This window comes from Chlamydotis macqueenii, chromosome 10 (genome assembly GCF_036417535.1).
Source record: "Chlamydotis macqueenii isolate bChlMac1 chromosome 10, bChlMac1.mat, whole genome shotgun sequence".
In the NCBI taxonomy this organism is placed as follows: Eukaryota; Metazoa; Chordata; class Aves; order Otidiformes; family Otididae; genus Chlamydotis; species Chlamydotis macqueenii.
Window position 1 is genome coordinate 17,727,870 of NC_141565.1, and position 19,132 is coordinate 17,747,001.

Sequence of the window (19,132 nt, forward strand, 5' to 3'; positions counted from 1 at the left end):
GACCCTCGTGTCCTTTGAGCCTCCTCACCACGCACAGGGACCCTCGCCCCTGGCTCACAGCTGGACAAGGAGGCAGAGGCAGGTGACAAACACCCGGCCTGGCAGAGGACAGCCGAAGGCTGCTGTGCTGATCCCCCCACGGACCCCACTGATCAAAGGATTTCACTTTCATAAAGGAAATAGTCTACATTTCCTATTACCTTTAATCCCCTTATTGCACTGAATTTACAAAAAAGCCAGCCTCTTGTACCTAAATGCCAGTTAAAATCTTGTGGTGGCATAGATAGTTGTAACTCTAAATTCAAACTATATTTGATGTATCCTATCTTCAGCAGTTTTCCTTTCAAAGGACTAGGCTCAAGCGCACCCAGCCACCACAAAACTATTTCTAAGCCTTTTCTCAGAGAGAACCAGAGCACACCCTTAGCACAAAATTTTATTTTGCCCTGACCCATGCTTTTTACAGTTTATACACATTTTACAATTAGAAACCAAGGGTTCCCATTTCACCGCGCGATAACCCATTTCGCTTCATATTCAGGATCACTGTAGCCCTTAGTAAAACACACGTACAGAAATTGCAACAAACTTGTAGCAGGACAAAAAAAAATCAGTAGAACTAACCCTCTCTCATGTACGGATATCTAGGATTTCGCACATCATCTCCTGTGTTGATAACTGATGCAACACAAGGCCCAGAGAAGCGAGTACCAGCACAGTCTGTACCTCATCCAAACTCACCCTCGTTAACGGAGCCCTTTCCATTACGGTCCACAGACAAGGGAATAAGCCCCCTCTGAGCAGTACACTTGGAGTAAGCCTTTAAATAGCATTTCTTCATACTTGCATATGCAGTGAAAATGAGTATAAATTAGTTGCGTTCAGAAGGAATATGCTAAAATAACAAAGTGGACATTAGTGTTCTGACCTAAGTCCCTTCATTCTGCAGGTTACTTTTCTAGGCAATCTCAGCAACAACAATGAACTTAAGGTATCTGAGGAGACATTAATCGTAATGTTGCTTCAAAACAAGCATACAAGATTTATATCAAAGATGACCAAAGCAGAATTAAAGTCTATGTTACCTTCCAACTGCCACTTTGTTTTCTAAGGCTTTGACGATTAAGACACAGTAGGCCATCTGATTTTCATGTGATAGCAAAGGTTGCACTAAACAGGGATAAAGAATCCAAAAATAGTCAATACAAATATTTACATCTACTTTTGTAAAATTTAAAAATCTAATACTCTGACAAATGCTTTTATAACAGTTAATGGTGACCGCCTGTTAAAATTTCCCAGTTACCTAAGCTCCTTCTGAAAAACGAAGACAGTCTGAAACATACCCAAACGGCACCTCTGTCAGCCCTTAAGGAGTATCTACTCACACATTACACAGGAAGCGTCACCTTCAAAAGCACTGGCCACAATAGGTCAAATAAAAGTTCAAAGGATTTTTTTTTTGTTAGTGTGTGCTACATTTGTCTACCACGACTGTAAAAAAGGTGAAAATTGGCAACTTATTCATTCACTGCAGTAGATAAAAGCTGAATAGAATTTCTGATCAACTATGATAAAAGTTTTCTATTTTTTAAAAAAGGTTGAACTTCTAACATCTGCACATCATAATTCTAACACAGCAAATCAGTAAGTTCCAACAAGTGCTTTTATATGGAGTGTGGTTTTTCTTGTGTGAGTTATTTGGGTTTTGTGTGTTTTATTTTCTTTTAAACTTAAAGCAACAAACTATGCTTCCAGATGATGGCAGTGTTAAATTCTGGTTTCGCCTTAGTTTCCAAAACTGAAACTAAGACAGCAGGAGGGTAGTTCCTTCCCACCTCCCCACAGGACCAACAAACAAAAAAAAAAAAAATTAAAGCAGTTAAAATTCTATGACCAATGGGGAGTTAAGACAAATTTTAGCAGTCTTGCTCTATGGCTCTATTGAAATCCTCAGTATAACTGCCTGAATCTCAAACTGAACTAGGCTTTTCCACAAACATACCCTTGTGTGTGTAACTCCAGTGACTAACTGTTCTCCCAGTGAGGAATAAATCCCTAACACCCATAAGAAAAATCCTATTACTGAGAGGCTTTTTTTCCAGAAGCAATTTCTCATCATTCACATCTTTTCTGTGTCTTAGGTCACGGAATACACAAGCAGGAACAGAGTTCTCTAACACAAATTACAACACACATAGATGTGAAAAAAAAAAAAACCTCTCACCAGAGAGGCAAGGGTGTGATAAGCAAAGAATTTCAACTGCTGAGTATTTCACATGAGTACCTATTGCAGCTACAGTTCTGAGATGTTGCCAAATATTTGCTGTCTGGAATGCAGAGAGGAAGAGGCAAGCTTCTTCCCCCGATTCTCAGCATTCCCAAGGGTCCATTTCAAACATTTCCTCTGACATTACCAAAAATGCAGCTAGACTTCAAGCCACATGGATGCTATTTGACCAATACCTTGCTTAAGGAATGGCAGGAGAAATATTTTGCAGCCACTGGAGACTTGCTTGAAAACTATATTAAGTCAAAGTACAATTTTGCAAAAAGTCTAAACCTTGCTACTTATATATAAGGAACCATGAGAGCAGCTGCAGTTAATTGAAAAAAAAAAAAAAACAACACTTTTTTCTGCTTTCTTCTGAACTGTTTTTGCTACTGTTAAAAATCAGCATCCAAATCTAGAACAAATATTGAGTAGTTCAGATTTCTGCTGTTAAAAGTGAAACACATTTAGAATTACAAGCAGAGGTGCTGTCTCTAAACAGCTCATGAGACAACACACGCAATGTACAAGATGAAGCTGTAATTTATAAAGTCTCAGCTGAATCTCACACTCTGCTTAGAGGTCTTAGTGTAAAACAGACTAATCTGATTTGTCTAAGAATAGAGACTTAGCATCCCAACCTGTTCAGATGTTGTGACTACAAATATGAGATTTTCCTGTCACAAAAATATCCACTGATTATGCTTCAGATAGCAAGCCACTGCTATTTTGTTATTAAAAATGTACTGATGAGATTTTAGAAAAACTCATTAAGAACACTGTAGAAAGACTTCTAATGTCATTTTCATACATACACAGTTTAAAGAATCCAGGACTGCTTTAGTAAAACTCTTGCCTTCCAGTGCTGGTCTCACGAGGTAACAATCATCATTTCTGCTACTCTTTGTAAGTAAAATGGTCCACCGTTTAGCAGAAACTTAAATAAAGCAATGACTGAGGAAAAAAAAAATTAAATATTGCACAAATAATTTAACTGCAGACAGTACAAGATATGTAAAGCATTGGGTTTTTTTTGTCAACATATGAACTCTATTATATAGTCACACTTTCTATAATACAGTTATTTTTTTTTTTACAAGACATCTAAATTCAGCATTTACATAAACAATTATCTTTACAATCTGTTATGATATAATGTTAAGTTCCAGCAGGAATTAATTTTGTCTTTGTTTTAAAAGTTCATCTATCTGAGTCTTGTACATGTTTTTCACATCTTCAAGATCCAGTCGGAGTTCTTCAGCTTCCTCTGCTTTCTCTCCATACATCTGCAGAATTGTATTGTATCTTTGATCCAAATCCTGCAACAACATGTAGTTTGTTATCTGACCGGTTTTCAACTTAATTTTTAAGTAGCTACTAAGATAGTGTTTTACACTACAAAGGAAAATAAGTGTAGCGTTATTTTATCGAAGTATAACTACTTTACAATGAAGCACACAGTACACTCTTCAAAACTACTTTTATGCTTTGACTCTCTGAATACAGCTAGATTTATACTCTGCATATAAAAGGAAGATATTCCAAAGACAAAGATCCTTGACTACAAAGAATTCATGCTGGCTTCGGAGGATGTACTGAAACACCCTGAAGTTCAACTGCTGCAAGCATTAAAAACCAGTTAGTAAATTGCACTAAGCTTTACTGCAGAAATGACCACAGTTTGTGAAGTGTTTCACTGGGAAATTTAACATTCTGCATTTAAAGGCAAATGATCGTTTCCAAAATTATTCCAAAACTATTTCCAACATTTCAATTTAAGTTCTTAAGCACTCAGAGAATTAAAATATTTGTTCTATTATCCATACCATTACTGCACACTCATTCAGCTGCTGCATCAAACTCTCATAAATCCATGCTATTTATCAAAACACTCCCTTTCTCTAAAAAGACAGCTTCCAGACAAGTGTCCTAAATGTGAAAAACAAAAAAAATGTTCTCTCCCTGATTTAGCATGCAATCTTATGCACAGCACACATTTCTAACAATGGCATTTTGAAGTGACTACTTAGTCATGGAGTAGGCATTTTCAGATTCTACTATTAAAAAAAAAAAAAAAACAAAACCAAACACCCAGGCTTTTCAACCATTTATGATTAGGACAGATTTGAATATGATCCTAAATTGACTGGGGTATTCCTAAAAAAACCCAAATATGTCAATTTTACATTGGATTTACAAGAGAAATGCAAATGCACTTACCTTTAACTGTGCACGTAGTTTTGGTATTTCCTTCACCTTTTCTTCAAGTTCATCATTTTGATTTGTTAGTTTAACCAGTTCTTCTGCCATTATTGATCGAGTTTTCTCAAGGTTTCCAATTTCCAGCTAAGGTAAACACTTTCAACAATTAGGAGGAGGAAAGAATTTACCATATTTATAAAACACTGTATCAAAATATTTTGATACAGTACTTAAAGCTTTTTCTTAAGCCAGACTACGAAACCCAGAAGCACACTCACTTTCTGCTCAAATCTGATGAGTGATTTGTTTTATTTCTTTAGACAAGTTCAGTTTCTGGATAGGTCCTTCCCAATAGAAAAAAAAAAAAAAAAAAAAAAAAAAAAAAAAAGGAAGCAACAAATCCTGCTCTTCCTGTTTTCTGCACAAACCACCAGTGGGTAACCTGGTTAACAGAATTGTCATGAAGAGGGAAGAGGGAATGCACTCTTCTGTAAGGAGAGGAACTAAGCTTTCTGAATATAAAATTGATGGCATATATATTTTTATTTAATATAAAATTTTAATATAATATTGATTGTATTAGTATTTACACTTATAAATGCTGTGTTTGGTTATATGAGATTAACTACAGTACCTGTAGATGTGAAACCTCTCCTTCTCTTAGTTTTAGCTGTGACTGAAGATTTTCAATTATACTTGAACCTGCTCCCATCCTTATAGCATCATAAAGATTGCTCCCACTAGGAGCTATTGGTCCAAATGAGTGATCATGAGGATCATCCTACAAACATAAGGTTAGAGAAGCTTAAAATTAGAAAAAATATGCACCCTTTGGAATCTTCCCTCTCCCAAAATATTATTTCATTTAAGGTTTAAAATTATACTGTTACAAGGCAAGCATTTCAATGCTTAAAGTTTGTTTTTAAAACAAAAGCTTAAGGTGAACAGGTAAAATTTGAGATAGCTCCTTACTGGCAAGTTCTCATGTCACCTGTACAACTGTCATTTAACTTGGACATCAATAATAGTATCCACTTCACACAGGCCACAACAGTCAAATGATACTGCCTAGAGAGCAGGGTTGTGCCCTAAATCAGGACTGCTAGAAAAATAAATCAATTGATTTGACTCCTGCTAGTGTTATTCAGCTCTTCTAGATGAAATCAGACACGGGAACTCAGCACCAAAACATGTATATATTACTCTGCAATAAAAGTTGGAGTTTCACACTGTCTTTCACAGATGTTTTACAATCAGAGACATCTTGTAAGCAAGTTTAAGATGTTTCTGCATAGGAATTACCTCATCTAAGGCCAACATACTCTTGAGGAGTAATTTTCTACATTAATAAAAGTTCCTGAAGAGCAAAAAAAGCAGTCTCAGAAAAAAAAAAAAAGCCAATATAACCAATATGATACCTGTGAGAGGAAAGACGTCTGAAGACCTGCCATGTCAACTCCGCTTATGGAACTAGAGCGTGACATAGTTGGAGTACTTGAGACAGTTTCAACTGTAAATGACTTCCGATCCTTAAAAAAAACCAACAAAAATATGAACATCACCAGTTCAATAGAGAAAAAAGTTTACATGATCGTGAAAGACAGATTCTGTAATAATCTGGATATTTTTCCTCCACCAACTATAGAACATAACGTGACAGATAACCTTTGCCCTTCCCCCATCCCTAAAATATATGAAAGTTCAACCATGAAGAGTTACGGTGCTACTAACACTTCTAGCCTACGTTCAAGTCCTCAGAGTTTTCAGCAAACAAAGATAGAAGTTACACCAAAAGAATCTCACTTTCAAGTAGCCAAGGGAGATTCAGAGGCAGTTTTGTATGCCCAAATGTACCACAGAAGAATATCCCAAACCCAGAAATGTCTCTTTAGAATGCATGCTAATATTTTGAGTTTTTTTAATAAAGTGTATGAATTCAGTTCTGAGATTTCTCACATGCCAATACCTTACTGACATACCTTCCAAACAGACTAACTTCTTTTTACAGGCAGCATCGGAAAGTATGCTAGCCTCTGAAAGATAAAGCACCTAGATTTCAGAACTGGAGATGGTAAGAAACCAGTAATAGAAACAGTTTTACTTGAATATCAACTGCTAATTAGCAGTAACAAAGTTACTGACTGAGGACTTTCCTGTGACTTGTGACTTCAGCTGGAAAGCATGTGGTACATTATACACAGTCACATGAAATACAAACCAGGAATTCAATGTAAGCAATGCTAGTAGTCTATGCAAAGAAAACAAGCAGTGTCAGAAGAAAGAATCCAAGAGCACCAAAAAATATCAGAAGAGTAAACCAACCATTATCCAATTTTATCTCTTCTCAGGCTAAATAGACTTACTCAAAATTAGAATCATTAGATTCATTTAAGTGAGTATCACACAAGCACTTATTTCATTGGAAATCAAAGGCAGCCGCAATAAAGAGAAAACCAAGTCCCTAATGCCTAGGCTGACAGTATATATACTGTACTGCTCTAAGTTCATTTGTTGCTTGTGACAGTTTCAGGTTCTAGGTATCTACCAAAATAATGACAGTATCAGTCGGATTGAATAGAAATGTTAGGTTTGGCACCTTCTCCTTTGCTGCTTCTTGCACGAAAATTGCCTTCTTTCTTTCCTGTTCAACTTTCATCTTCTCCATCTCTAACTGAGTAGCTAGCAGCGTCTACAAAAATAAATAGAGGTTGTTAAACTCCTGCTAGCGCAGACTTCAATGGTAATATAGGTTAAGGCTGAAGTAAGCAATACCTTTTCTTTCTTTGCATCTTCCAAGGTTTTTGCATACTCATCTTTGAGTTCTTCTAGTTCAACTTCATATCTACGTTGAGGAAAGAAAGAGGTAGAGAAAGTCAGGAAGTATTCTGTGTTTACTTTGGATTTGCTTACTTTTAAAACAAACATAGCTTCAAGACTTTAAAACATTTTGAAAGTAATATACTTCAGACAATCTTTAGCGTGAAATAAGATATCCTTAACAAGTGGGGACACCTTTATGAATAGCTGTCATAATTTTGCACAGTCATATCAACACTCAAAAGAATTAAGAATCCCAACTTGCAAAGAGATCAGCTGCAGATGGTTATGTACAAGACAGCTTATTCCATCTCACTACACTTTAAAAGAGACATTGGTAATCAAAAGTGCGACTCACCTACTGTTTTCACTTTCCATTTTCTTCACTCTGTTTCTCTCCATTTCTAGCTGAGCCTGAAGGCGCGTATTTTCTTGCCTTAAAAGACTATTCTGAGATTCAGTAGAAGACATCTGAATTTTATTAGAAAGAAGTTCTTCTGTAGCAGCCCGTTCTCTCTCAGCAGCTGCTGCTAGAAGAGTCTGAGACTCACCTAATATTAAGTAAAGAAAAAATATGGAATTTAACTTTTTTATCAGACATCTATAATAGAGGCCAATTATTTAAGCATCAAAATGGAATCTGATATTTTTTAGATGAAACTAACTTTTCTTTTTAAAAAATAAACCAAAACAAACAAAAATACCAAAAAAACCCCACCTGTTTTGTGTCGTAAAGGAAATTAAATATTTTCCATCATACAGTTAGAGGAACAAGGCAACGCAGAACAAGGAGACTTCCTACTCTTTCAGAATGCAATATACAACAACAGATTGCCTCCAGAAAGGAAGTAATTTCTCTGGGTCCACCTTTGGGCATTTTACACATTTTTCATTTAAAATAATAGATCACTACTGTATCAACAAATATGTGTCTCATCACCTATGCAGTTTGGTAAGTAAATGATTTAAAACTTTACAACATAGAATCTAAGCACCAGGCTTGACAACTGAAAATGCCGGTGTACTGTCAGTGTCTCAATGTCCATCCTTCCTTCAGATGCTGTAACAACAGGTACACCTTAACACCTCTAACTTACAATCTTACATTACACTGTGTTTTAAAGAGAATTAGTGAATCACCTGCCCAAGAACCTTTGCAGAATACCCCACATAACATCTCCCTACAGAAAAGCATTTTGTGCTCATCTCTCCTGACCTACCATCTATGCTTTGGGCAAGGGTCAGGCACTTTTGATTTACCTCCAGCATCCCACATCTTCATCAAAAGCCTCACTGTTCAGTAAAAGCTAAAAACATCTTACCAAGTCTGTCAGAAAGGTTCTTTTCCAATTTTTCCCACGAAGAGGTTTGTGCTCCCAGTGTAGCTTGCAGATTTTCTATCTGCCGGAGAAGTGGACGTGTAGCAGACGTAACGCTTTGACTTAGTTCTTGGTTCCGGTTCTCTGCTTCTTGGAGTCTCTGAAATCACAAATTAAATATAATTAAGCTTTAAAATCATATGATGGATTAAAAGATTAATACAGAATTCAGCGAAACACATAGCAGTTGCTTTACATTCTAAAATTACTATGTTCAGACTCACAGTAAAGTGTGAAATTTCAAGATAGAAGCCTAATATTTTTAGATATGTGAAAGAGCAACAGACCAGAAATTTACATTTCAAGAACCCTCTGGATATCACTTGAAACATTTTGGCAACAATCTATCTTCTGGGCCTTAAGAACAAGAAAAATATTCTTAAGCAGCAGCTAAAGAGTAATTTAAAACATATTTGCTAGCCATTTCAGAGGCCTATTACAAACCTAATGTCTGTATTTTGTCTTAAAGGACAGAATTACATTTAAAAGGCATCATAAAAAAAATACAATTTTGTTTTCAGTATGTGATTAACAAAACACTTCCTTTAATATTTTTATGGTTGTTCTACCCAGGACAAATACTGCAGGTAATCAAGTAAACAAAGTCTCTTTTCTGGCTATTAATGTCATGCTAGCATTTAATTTTCAGTTTTTAGAAGCCCTCCTTGCAGATACAATTTGGCATCATCTATTTGCTACGGCACCTGTTGTAGTTCACCGATTTCCTGGCGTAAATAGTCTTCTTTTCTTGCTGCCTGCTGTTCTGCACGTTGCAGTGCTAGCCTCAGGTCTGCAACCTAAATAAACGAGACATCATCACTAATCTCTTGCCAAAAGTTAGAGTACCACCTCTTCATTGCTACAGTCCTATACCATTTTAAACACTGTGAGACAGGGTATGCCTCTTTACAAATCAAAGGCTTAGGTTTTGCATGCACACAAACAGCTACACTCATTTATCCATCATTAAAAATTTTGTCCAGCTAAATTTCTTGAACTTTGCATCATGGTAAGAGCACTACAAACTTAACACAGACCCTGTTGAAGTCTCTTTTATTTAGACAAGTAAAAATAAAAGTATTTTTAGATAAAATTAAAATTTTAAAGCTCAGAACAACTACCACAAGAACGGGTTCACAGAAAAGAAACCCATTGGGTATTTGCTAAGTACACAAAAATGAGTTGAACCTCACATTGCATCTGGTTCATTACGCCAGATGCACACACAACTAGAGTACATTTGTTTGTCTAATGAAAACGTTTACTCAGGGCACTGAACACGCACTTGAATTGCCAAAGCTTCTTGTTGCTGTCGTGCCTCATCCTGAGCCTTCTCCAGAGCTAATCCAAGCTCTTCCTTTGCCTTCATTTCCCGACTTAGGGCTGCTTCTTGTGCCTCGCTGTCCTTTGTAGCATTAGCTTTATGAAGATCTGCAAGCTCCCTGGGAAGGAAAAAAAAAAAAAAACGACCAATGTTTTTTATAGTTTATACAATGACAACAGTGACTTTGCAAATAACTTGGTTATATATTAACATTTCACAACAGAAGCTGAACGTATGGTTGAAAACAGGCACACAAATATCTGCTTACTTATATGCACTGTCAAGTGCTGCCTGGACACTTCTGTTCCGCTCTTCGAGGTCTTCCACTTCCACCTGAAGCTTAGCAAGATCCTTTTCTTGTCGCTCTACAACACTGTTCAGTTGCTTAATGCTGTCTCGATGTTGCTTCTCAAGGTCTTCCTTGCCATCAAGCACCTATTAGAGTGCAAACAAGAAGCAGGAGACTAATTCCAGTACCTGGGGTAGACAACACCATCTGAGGACAATGACAACTGTGGCAACCAATTCAGGATGAAGCTACACAAAATGACTAAACCGATCTTCACCAAAAGAGAAAGGTTATGCTCCCTCATCTTCCCCAAAGGAGGGGGCTCCTCTTCATCACAGTTTCACATATTTCCTCTTACTGGGTCTGCTACTTGTAAGGTCTTGATTCAATCACTAATCGAGCAAAACAACTGCCTAAATTTTGCTAGTACAGGTTTTCCTACTAAAATTTAGTGTACTGAATTTGGTCAGCCCATAATCAGCAATGCAGGCACAAACAAGCAGCTGCAAAGATACCTGATTGCAGTTTTAAACTGCTCTGAGAACACTCACAGAAATCACATCTCAGTGTTCCATTAACATGAAATGGAGAAGTCTCCCAGAAAAGGAAAAAAATATTAGTCTATCTAGAGCCTCCTAAAAAGGCTATTCTGCAGCTAATACAAACAGCTATTAAAAAAAAAAAAGCCAAATATCTCACCTGCTTTAAATGCTGCAACTCCTCTTCCAATTCCTTAATCTTTTTGTTCTGTTTTGTGTTAGTATTTTCTCTCTCTTTCTCTTTGGCTCTTAATTTCTTAATAATGTTGGAATTGTGCAGCTGCTGTTTGGAAAGCTTTTCTCCTGTGAAGAAAATGAACGTAAAGTTAGTGCACGCTGCTGTTATTCTACGAAGTGTGTCTATTCACACCTCCTCCTCCTCCTGCTCTTCAGTCCCATGAAAATAATAATCAAATATGTATGGAAATAGTTAATCTTACACTTTTTCATGCAAGTTCTTAGGTTTTTAATCTGTCTTATCCTGAGATGACCTTGCTTGACACTAAGCTACAGTGAGATACGATACGTAGTGAAAGGCTTTGAAAGTAAAGCAAATGAGCTCATCATATTTAAAAAAAAAAAGCCCAAAATGGCCTGTTCATTTAGTAACTGTATTTTACTTCCAAAATTAAAAAGTACTGGAGAGACACTATAGAAATGCCTTGCACATTGCCCTAGTTAGATTTCTGCTGAATGGAGCATTGTACTGCACACTGGTTTTATCTCACAGCACCTTTTAACACACGCTGCAGAAAGTACCCCTCCAGCTATCTGTATTTGAGTGACCCCTCCCGCTGCTCTTTACTACTAAATGGTTTAAATGTGCAGAAACATCTAACATGCTTCAAATAATGTTTTTTTTTCCCACATAAAAAAGGCTCATACATGAATGCAGTACACTTCAAATTTTTACTATTAAATTTTTTTTTAAATTCTCACCTTCCTCCATTAAGCCTTTGATTTGCTCTTCTTTCTCTTTCAGTAATTCAGCAGTTTCATTAGTGTTAAGTCTAGTAGCCAGTTCTTCTTTAACAGTCTTTACTTCCTAAATAGCAGGATAAAATACTTAAGACCTCTTATTAAAATGTATTTACGGATAAATGCACAGTAAGTTACACTGATCACATTATTCTTCTCCATTTCCTCCCAAAAGGCTTTTCTCTGAAAACAATTTAGGCTGGAAGGGAACTCTGGAGATTATCTGATCCAATTAGATTGCTCAGAGCCTTATTCCATCAGCTTTTAAAAACCTCCAAGGACTGAGACTCCATAAATTCTGTGTACGATTTGTTCCAACTCCTTCTTCCATTTCACTTTCTCTACTTTAAACTTTTGCAATATAGTAAAACCAAAGTGTTATATTCACACACAGATATCAGATACTTTTTCAATTTCAACTTATTACTGTGTCAACCCAGTGATGAAAGAACTGTTAAAAAATATGGGTTTTTCCAGCTACAGATCTGAGTTTACCTTTTGCAGACTAGCAATAAACTAAAGAAATGTAACGCTGGGATAGCAGGTCAAGAACATTTAAACTCTATTACTTTGGTTGCTGCAACCAACTGTGCTCATTCCAAACCATTCACCATCAGTCCTGAATTTTCCTACCAGTTAATCCTCTACAGCAGCCACTCCCGTTCTTTACCACTTCCCCACATCCCCAGCCATTCTTCTCCTTCACACCAGTGCAAACGCATATATCGGTACACAGCAGATGAGAGCAGACGTTAAACCTTTTTTTTTTTTTCCCCAATTCAGATTAACTTTAACTTAAATGAGTTCCCTAACTTGGCTCACAACACAGCTGCAAGAACGCATATGTCAACATAAGGAAATAACAAGCAGCCTGGGAAACTAGAATCAGCTTACACAAGTTACTAATACCATGAGATAGCACCTGTCGGTCTCATGCTTTTCCCTAGCTTTATTTTTATTAATTAACCTCAATAAATTTAACTGTGTTCTAAAATAATAAACAATTTCACTAAAAAGCCAAATTACCTTTTTAGCTGCATCTCTTTCTTTACAGGCTAGCTGGAGCTTCTTTTCAGCATCTGCAATTCGCTGAGCAAATTCCTCTTTAAGAGATGAAAGGCTACTGCTCTCTTCTTTCATTCTGAACATTTCACTACATTTAAAATTAACATTTCAGAACAGTTGTGGTTATGTGACATTCCAAGCAGTTTGCAACAGTTAAATACTTTTAAAATGTGGTTTGCTTTTTATTTTACACATGTTAACTAGAAGTCAAGAAACCACATTAATACATAGAACTACTAATCAAAGATCTTCATGAATTCAGTAATTTAGCCATGAAAACAATTAAGTGCTTGATTTACCTTAAACATTTTGCCCCTTAATCAAGTTCTTTCTGATTACCCATAGTCTGTATCACATAGAGGGCAAATGATTAAGTGTATTTTTTAAGTTAAGATCAATTTAATCATTAAATAATACCTTCACATATTATCTCTACGATTTTAAACTTGGATTTTCCAGTTTACTGATCAAATATCAACTCTTCATTTTTTCCTTTTAATTTTAACTGAATTAAATAATGAATTCAGGTTTTCCCCTACAACCATCCCTTCTACCACACTTTCACTGCTTACATTTTAGTCAGCAAATTACTTAGTAAATCAGGTTCATCCACCTGTATCAGAAAAGTCAGTCTCCCTTAATGGCTGAATCCAGTCTTATAACTAAGATCTTTATTAATAACCAAGTCTGACTCTACACATCTGTTTGTCACTCCTACTGTTTACTTACTGAAAAATCTTTCACTAGTCTGTTCCTAAATGAGATTTTGGCCCCAAGAAATAATGTGTCTTTGAAAAAATACCATCACTGCACATGCAAGCATTATTTCCACCTTTCTCAAACAGTGCATATCCCTTGCAACCTTTGTTTTAGTTATAAAGCTGCTTGTTTCATGATATTATCTACTGATTGTACTGCAGTAAAGTTACAGTTACACCCACTACTGTGTATATTTTCATACTTACTCTTTTAGGTTATCATAAGCTTCTTCCAGGCATGCCTTTTCTTTACTAGTACTTAATAACTGTATTTCCCTCTTTTCCAGTTTCTCAGTTAATGAATCAATCACCTGGACAATGTTTTTACAGATAAAGATCAGATGAATGGGACAATTAAAACACAAGAGGGGTAGGCTTCCCCTTTCCCCCCCCACCATTCCCTCCCAACACTATTTAAAGCTGAACTTGTCAATGTTTTTAGGAATTTGATGTAAAAGTCAAAGATTACCATGTTTCTGACACATTAGAACTAAGCAATATCTAAACACAAGACACCTGGTTTCCACAGGTGTAGAAATCCTACTAAGTAAGCACATGTGGCTCAGCTAAGTTCCCCATCAAAATCATCAATAGTTATATTTAATTATAAATTAAGTGTTTAAACAGAGCTGATAGCCTACAAAAATACAGCTAACATTAACCATTAAGACTCCCAGTGGTCCTTATACCACTCTTTACAGAATCACAATAATTTACATTGAAAGGTCTCTCCTGTCAAATGTTAGCACAAAGAAGCAAACAGCATCAGATAAGGGAAGAAAACTTTCAGGCAGGTCAAGAGCTCCTAGCTCACATCATCAAAATAATTTCTTAATATCAGATTTTGGAAAGCTAAATGTAGAGAAATAACACACACATGCAAATATATAAAAACAAACAAAAGAAAAATTCTGTAAGTATAGCTCAATATGGGCAATGAAAGACAGTTTTCTACAGGGTAAGGCAGTTAAGCATCAATTAATTCATTCACACAAGGTGAAGCTAATACCCATATAAGGAGATGATAGGAGTTTCACTTGCAATTAACGGATGTGTTTGCAAAAAAAATGTTTTACAGTTACCTTTTTAAGATCTTGCTTTTCAGTGTCCTCTTCTAACAATTTTTCAGCAGCATCCTGCTGTGGCTCTGTCTCCTCTTTCACGATTTGTTCTTCAACAGTTTGCACAGCAGCAACCAAAACATCTGGCTGCTCAGAATTAACAGGGGTCGCGCTTCTACCACTCTCTTCCATCTCAGCTTCCTCAGCATGTGAAACAGAAGTGTCATTCAAGTCTTCAGATTTATTTTTCAGGGCATCAACTGGTTCTGTCTTTGGTGCAGAAGGACTGACAGCAACAGATGCTGAAGCAGAAGCCTTGCCTGATAACTCATCATCTGAATTTATTTCACTTACACTTCTACTATCTAAAGACTGCACACTAAATGAATCAATTCTTTCAAAAGCATCAGAGGAGCAGCAGCTCTCTGTCATTTTTTGAAAGTCATCTAAGCGATTATAATCTCCACAGGCAGATGTAGATAAAAGCTGAAACGATGTTTGCATCAGATGAAGACTGGATTTTGAATCTGCAGCTTCTTGTCTCGAACTTATTGAGCTCTCACTTATTACACTTTCATGGTCCAGAACTTCTATATCACTAGTTGTGGATGTCCCCGAGGAGAAAGTGCTAACTGGAGGTGACGGTGTATTGCTTTGCCTGTCCTCAGTCTTTCGCTCCTTGGTTTCCAAACCCATGTCTTTTGTACCTGCATTAAGAGACTGCGAAGTGCTATCCGCTGCACCTCCCGTTCCATCCTCTCCTACGCTGGCTTTTTCATGAAGAGCATCTTCAGGTGCTTCCAGATTTAGAGCAGACACCTTTTTGTCAGTAACTTCATTTGTGCTTTCTTCAGGCTTGGCATTAGATTTAAGCACAGAATTCTCTTCTAATTTCTCCTTGGGAGTATCAAGGTTTTTCAAGTCCACTAGGACAGCTGCAGAGGAATCCTTCACTTCTGCCTCTGTTGTCACTGGTACATCCAGCTGACTAGGGTGCTGAGACTCCTTTAAAGCGCTTTTCACCTCCTCTTTGGGTCGCTGTGATTTGGCTGGAGGTTTGGACACTACTGGACTTTTCTGTATATTCTGAACGTCTGTTGGAGAGAGAAAGGCACTGAAGAAGTTTTCCGATTCATCTACTACCGTCCTCCTCACTGGCTTAGTGATTGCTGTTGGCGATACTGGCTGATTCTGTGGTTCTGTATTTGAAGTTAAGCCCCAGGAAGATGTATCCCATCCTCCACTTATGAGAGAACTTGTTCCTAAAACAATAAAAAAAAAAAAAAAAAGAGATAGGCCAAGATCACTTAAAATGTATTATTTTTCAGTATTTGTCTTTTTAGATGCAACAGTTCAGAAAAAAGTGTTTTCAATACTACATAACATGAAGTGAATATTCTACATGATCACAAGCATCATTTTTGTTACTACTTCCTTAAAAAGCTTGGAACCAATTTTTAAACAAAGCAAAAGAAGCTTAAGGGAGACATCAAGTAATTCTAAGACTTAAGTAGACACAGACACCTCTAGAAAGCAAGAGTACCTGAATGGAACCAGCTTGCTCTCTCCCTGTTAAACAGTAACTTGAGCAAAGGCAGAAAGAAACAATACACAGATTATTCCAGTAAACGCAAGAGTAAGAATTTCAGAACAAAGGTGGAGAGAAGTGTCTGGGAAGGGGAAATGAGCCCATGCAGCATTCTGAAGGCTGTAAGGGCAGGTCTGAAGTCTATTCAGGCACAAAAATCAAGCATTTCTTTTGGGAAGGGAATAAGGGAGAGGGAATACGGTCTCCTGCTTCCTGTAGTGAGCAGAGAGTTAGGCAAAACAATTTGAAAAGCTGTAGTTTAAAAGTAGAGAATTACGTAGATTACAGAAGAAGGAAACAATTACTAGTCTTAAAAGTTACCTGCCAGTAACATACACACAAATCCTTCACACACCATTACAGAAAACAAGCTTTAAATATTTGTAGAATTTACACTCTAAGAAGGGTTCTTGCTCTTTCAGTTTGCGACAGGCTTCCTATTTTTCCTCACACACCAAACAAGGGTCTGAAGCTGACAACATACTTTGTCAGCAGCTCAGCTAGGATAATAGTTTTCTTCTTCTTCTGTAGAGAAATATTGAATTGATTAGTTCTGAAGCAGTTAGTTACTGTTATCAGTATTTTTTGCAGGTTTTCCAGGACTTGTCAGTAGCAAGGACAGTAAGAATTTAATCACGAAGTTTCGGTAGCATCCCAGGTAAGAAAGATAAATCTAAAAATAATAGCCAATTTCATTTTGTACCTACAAGCATAATCTGCGCAACATAACTATTTCAGGCTACTTAAAAACAAGCTTACATTATACATCAGCATCTATTAAAATATACCGAGTTATAATATTTAAAGTAGACTACCCCTTTCAGAAATTGTTGATACCTACTGGCCTGAAGATCTGAAATTCAGATAATTACTGCTTTCATTGCCAAAAACACCACAAACATCTGATTTATTAATGCCTTGTCCATGATCCAGTAACTTCAAAAAAGCCCTCTGAGTGAACTATAACACTCAGAAAATATTTTGACTTCTTTTAAAAACAAATATGTTTTCCCTGAAAAACAGATGCAGACTCCTCTTTGCTGCTTTCCTTACAAAATACAGAACTACAGTAAATACTAAGATATAAAAACCAGTTAAAATTAAAACCTCAGTATTTAAAATATTAGTAAGTTAAAAACTAGTTCAGACAAGTTTAAAGTTTTAAGAAACTAAGCACAACAGAGTCTTTCTATCAACAACTTCTGTAATTCAAGATGACACTCGACTAAGCGACTAGCAAGCCCTTCCTCCCACAAAGGGACGGAGACATGCAAAACTGACCCTGCGCTTTGCTGAGCAACCAATCCAGAGAACACTTTTGATTGTTACAGCTTTTGATTTTCAGAAATCTAACTCTGCTGCGGCTATACCTGCAAATAACCTCCTATTGCAAACATGTAACAGTTCTTGCAGATGTAGTTGCAGTAAGGACACTGATTTCAGACGACTCGGTATCTCAGCCTTTTCTTTAGTCATTCTTATCTTTAAGGTATCACTTATGAGAAAAAGGTTTCTAATGCGAGGGCTCCTTTTTGCTCTTTCATTTCCAAACAGCATTTTAGGACTGACCATTCATTAAGGTTCTACATTAGCATATGCACAACGAGACACTTCCTCATAACCAAGCTGTGACAATTTTTCCACCAACGCATTCCTTTCAACAGATGTTGGAGAATTATGAACTTAGCACCATAAAGTGTAGAAACTTTACTTGGCTTACACAGAGCTGACTTTCAACTTCTACTCTGCTCTTCCTGTCACAAAGAGAAAACACACGCATGCCTCAGAAAAAAAAAAAAAAACCCACATAATTTCCCCCTTTTTGTTAACTGAGCGGCTTTTATCACCTATTAGTCCCTTTAAAAAAAAAAATAAATAAATAACGCCTGAGAAACACGCAACAAAAGCACGGCGCTGGTGACAACCCGCTGCCGGGTGTGCTGCTGAGGCTTCCTCCGCGTTTTGTCAGCGTTACCCCTCCCTCGCCTGCAAGGGGGACACGAGAAGTACCACGGGCGTTGCAGAACGGGCTTTGGACAGGGAGGGCCGGAGAAACCTCCACAAACGTAACCCCCCGCCCGGGTGAAGGGGGAGAGGCGGGAGCAGGAGGAAGGTGAAGAGGAGGAGGATGAGGGGAAGGCGCCGCCCCGGCCAGCCTCACTGCAAGGGCCAGGCAGGAGGCCGGGAAGGGAGGCGGCTGAGCCAAGCCCGTACGGGGAGCCGGGGCACGGCGCTTACCGTCACCGTAGTCGGGGATGACGGCGTCGGGCCAGGAGCTCTCCTCGGCCTGGATGTCCAGCACCCGGTCGATGGACTTCTGGGCCTGCGACAGCGCCTGCTTGGCGAAGCTGGACAGCTGCGAAGCGTTGAACCAGCTCATCCTCCGCGCTGCCCGGTCCTGCGCGGAGGCAGCGGCGGCACCGGGCCACAAGCACGGAAGGCGGGCGGGGAGCGACCCGCCCTCAGAGCCCGCTCCCCGGCGGCGGCGGGGCCCGCGGCCTCGGGCTGGGCTCCGCGCGGAGGGGCGGGAGGGCGGTCCCGCGCCTGCGCGCCGCCGGGCTCCACGTCGCAAACATGGGCGCGCGCAGCCGCCCCGCGTCCCCCTGACGCGGCCCGCGGGGCGGAGCGAGGCCTGGTACCGGTCACGGCGGGGGAAGGCCTTGGCTGCGGCCCCGCTGTTGTAGCAGGTTCTCCGGATCGGGTGCTGAAAAGATAACTGCAGTGCCCGCTTTTTAACGCAAATAAGGAACCAAGCACGCACTCCTCTAAACCGCAGCTAACTCGCTGCTCTAAGTCCCGCAGCCCACGCAGGCTTTTTAACCCTTCCAAAGGCTGCAAGAGCTGTTAAAAATCAGCTGGT

General features: G+C 38.3%; 1 protein-coding gene across 1 annotated transcript; it reads right to left on the reverse strand.

Moving 5' to 3' along the window:
- Positions 1–1,706: 1,706 nt before the first annotated feature.
- On the reverse strand, positions 1,707–18,762 carry TMF1 (TATA element modulatory factor 1). The gene is made up of 17 exons (XM_086755653.1): positions 18,511–18,762; positions 14,706–15,946; positions 13,831–13,934; positions 12,827–12,953; positions 11,762–11,867; positions 10,983–11,125; positions 10,263–10,429; positions 9,956–10,112; positions 9,375–9,467; positions 8,614–8,770; positions 7,650–7,842; positions 7,247–7,316; positions 7,071–7,163; positions 5,893–6,003; positions 5,109–5,255; positions 4,493–4,618; positions 1,707–3,591 (listed from the first exon to the last, which is right to left on the reverse strand). Exons 1-17 carry the CDS (start codon positions 18,650–18,652, stop codon positions 3,448–3,450), a joined length of 3,321 nt encoding a protein of 1,106 aa, XP_086611779.1. The 5' UTR covers positions 18,653–18,762; the 3' UTR covers positions 1,707–3,447.
- Between the last annotated feature and the right edge of the window lie 370 nt (positions 18,763–19,132).

Coding starts and splice junctions, on each gene's coding strand:
- TMF1 (XM_086755653.1), bottom strand. CDS start 18,652: ATGAGCTGGTTCAACGCTTCGCAGCTGTCCAGCTTCGCCAAGCAGGCG. Junction 9,468..9,955: donor AAGAAGCTTTGGCAATTCAA/GTGCGTGTTCAG, acceptor TCGTTTATTTAG/GTTGCAGACCTGAGGCTAGC. Junction 7,843..8,613: donor GAACCTTTCTGACAGACTTG/GTAAGATGTTTT, acceptor ACTTAATATTAG/GTGAGTCTCAGACTCTTCTA.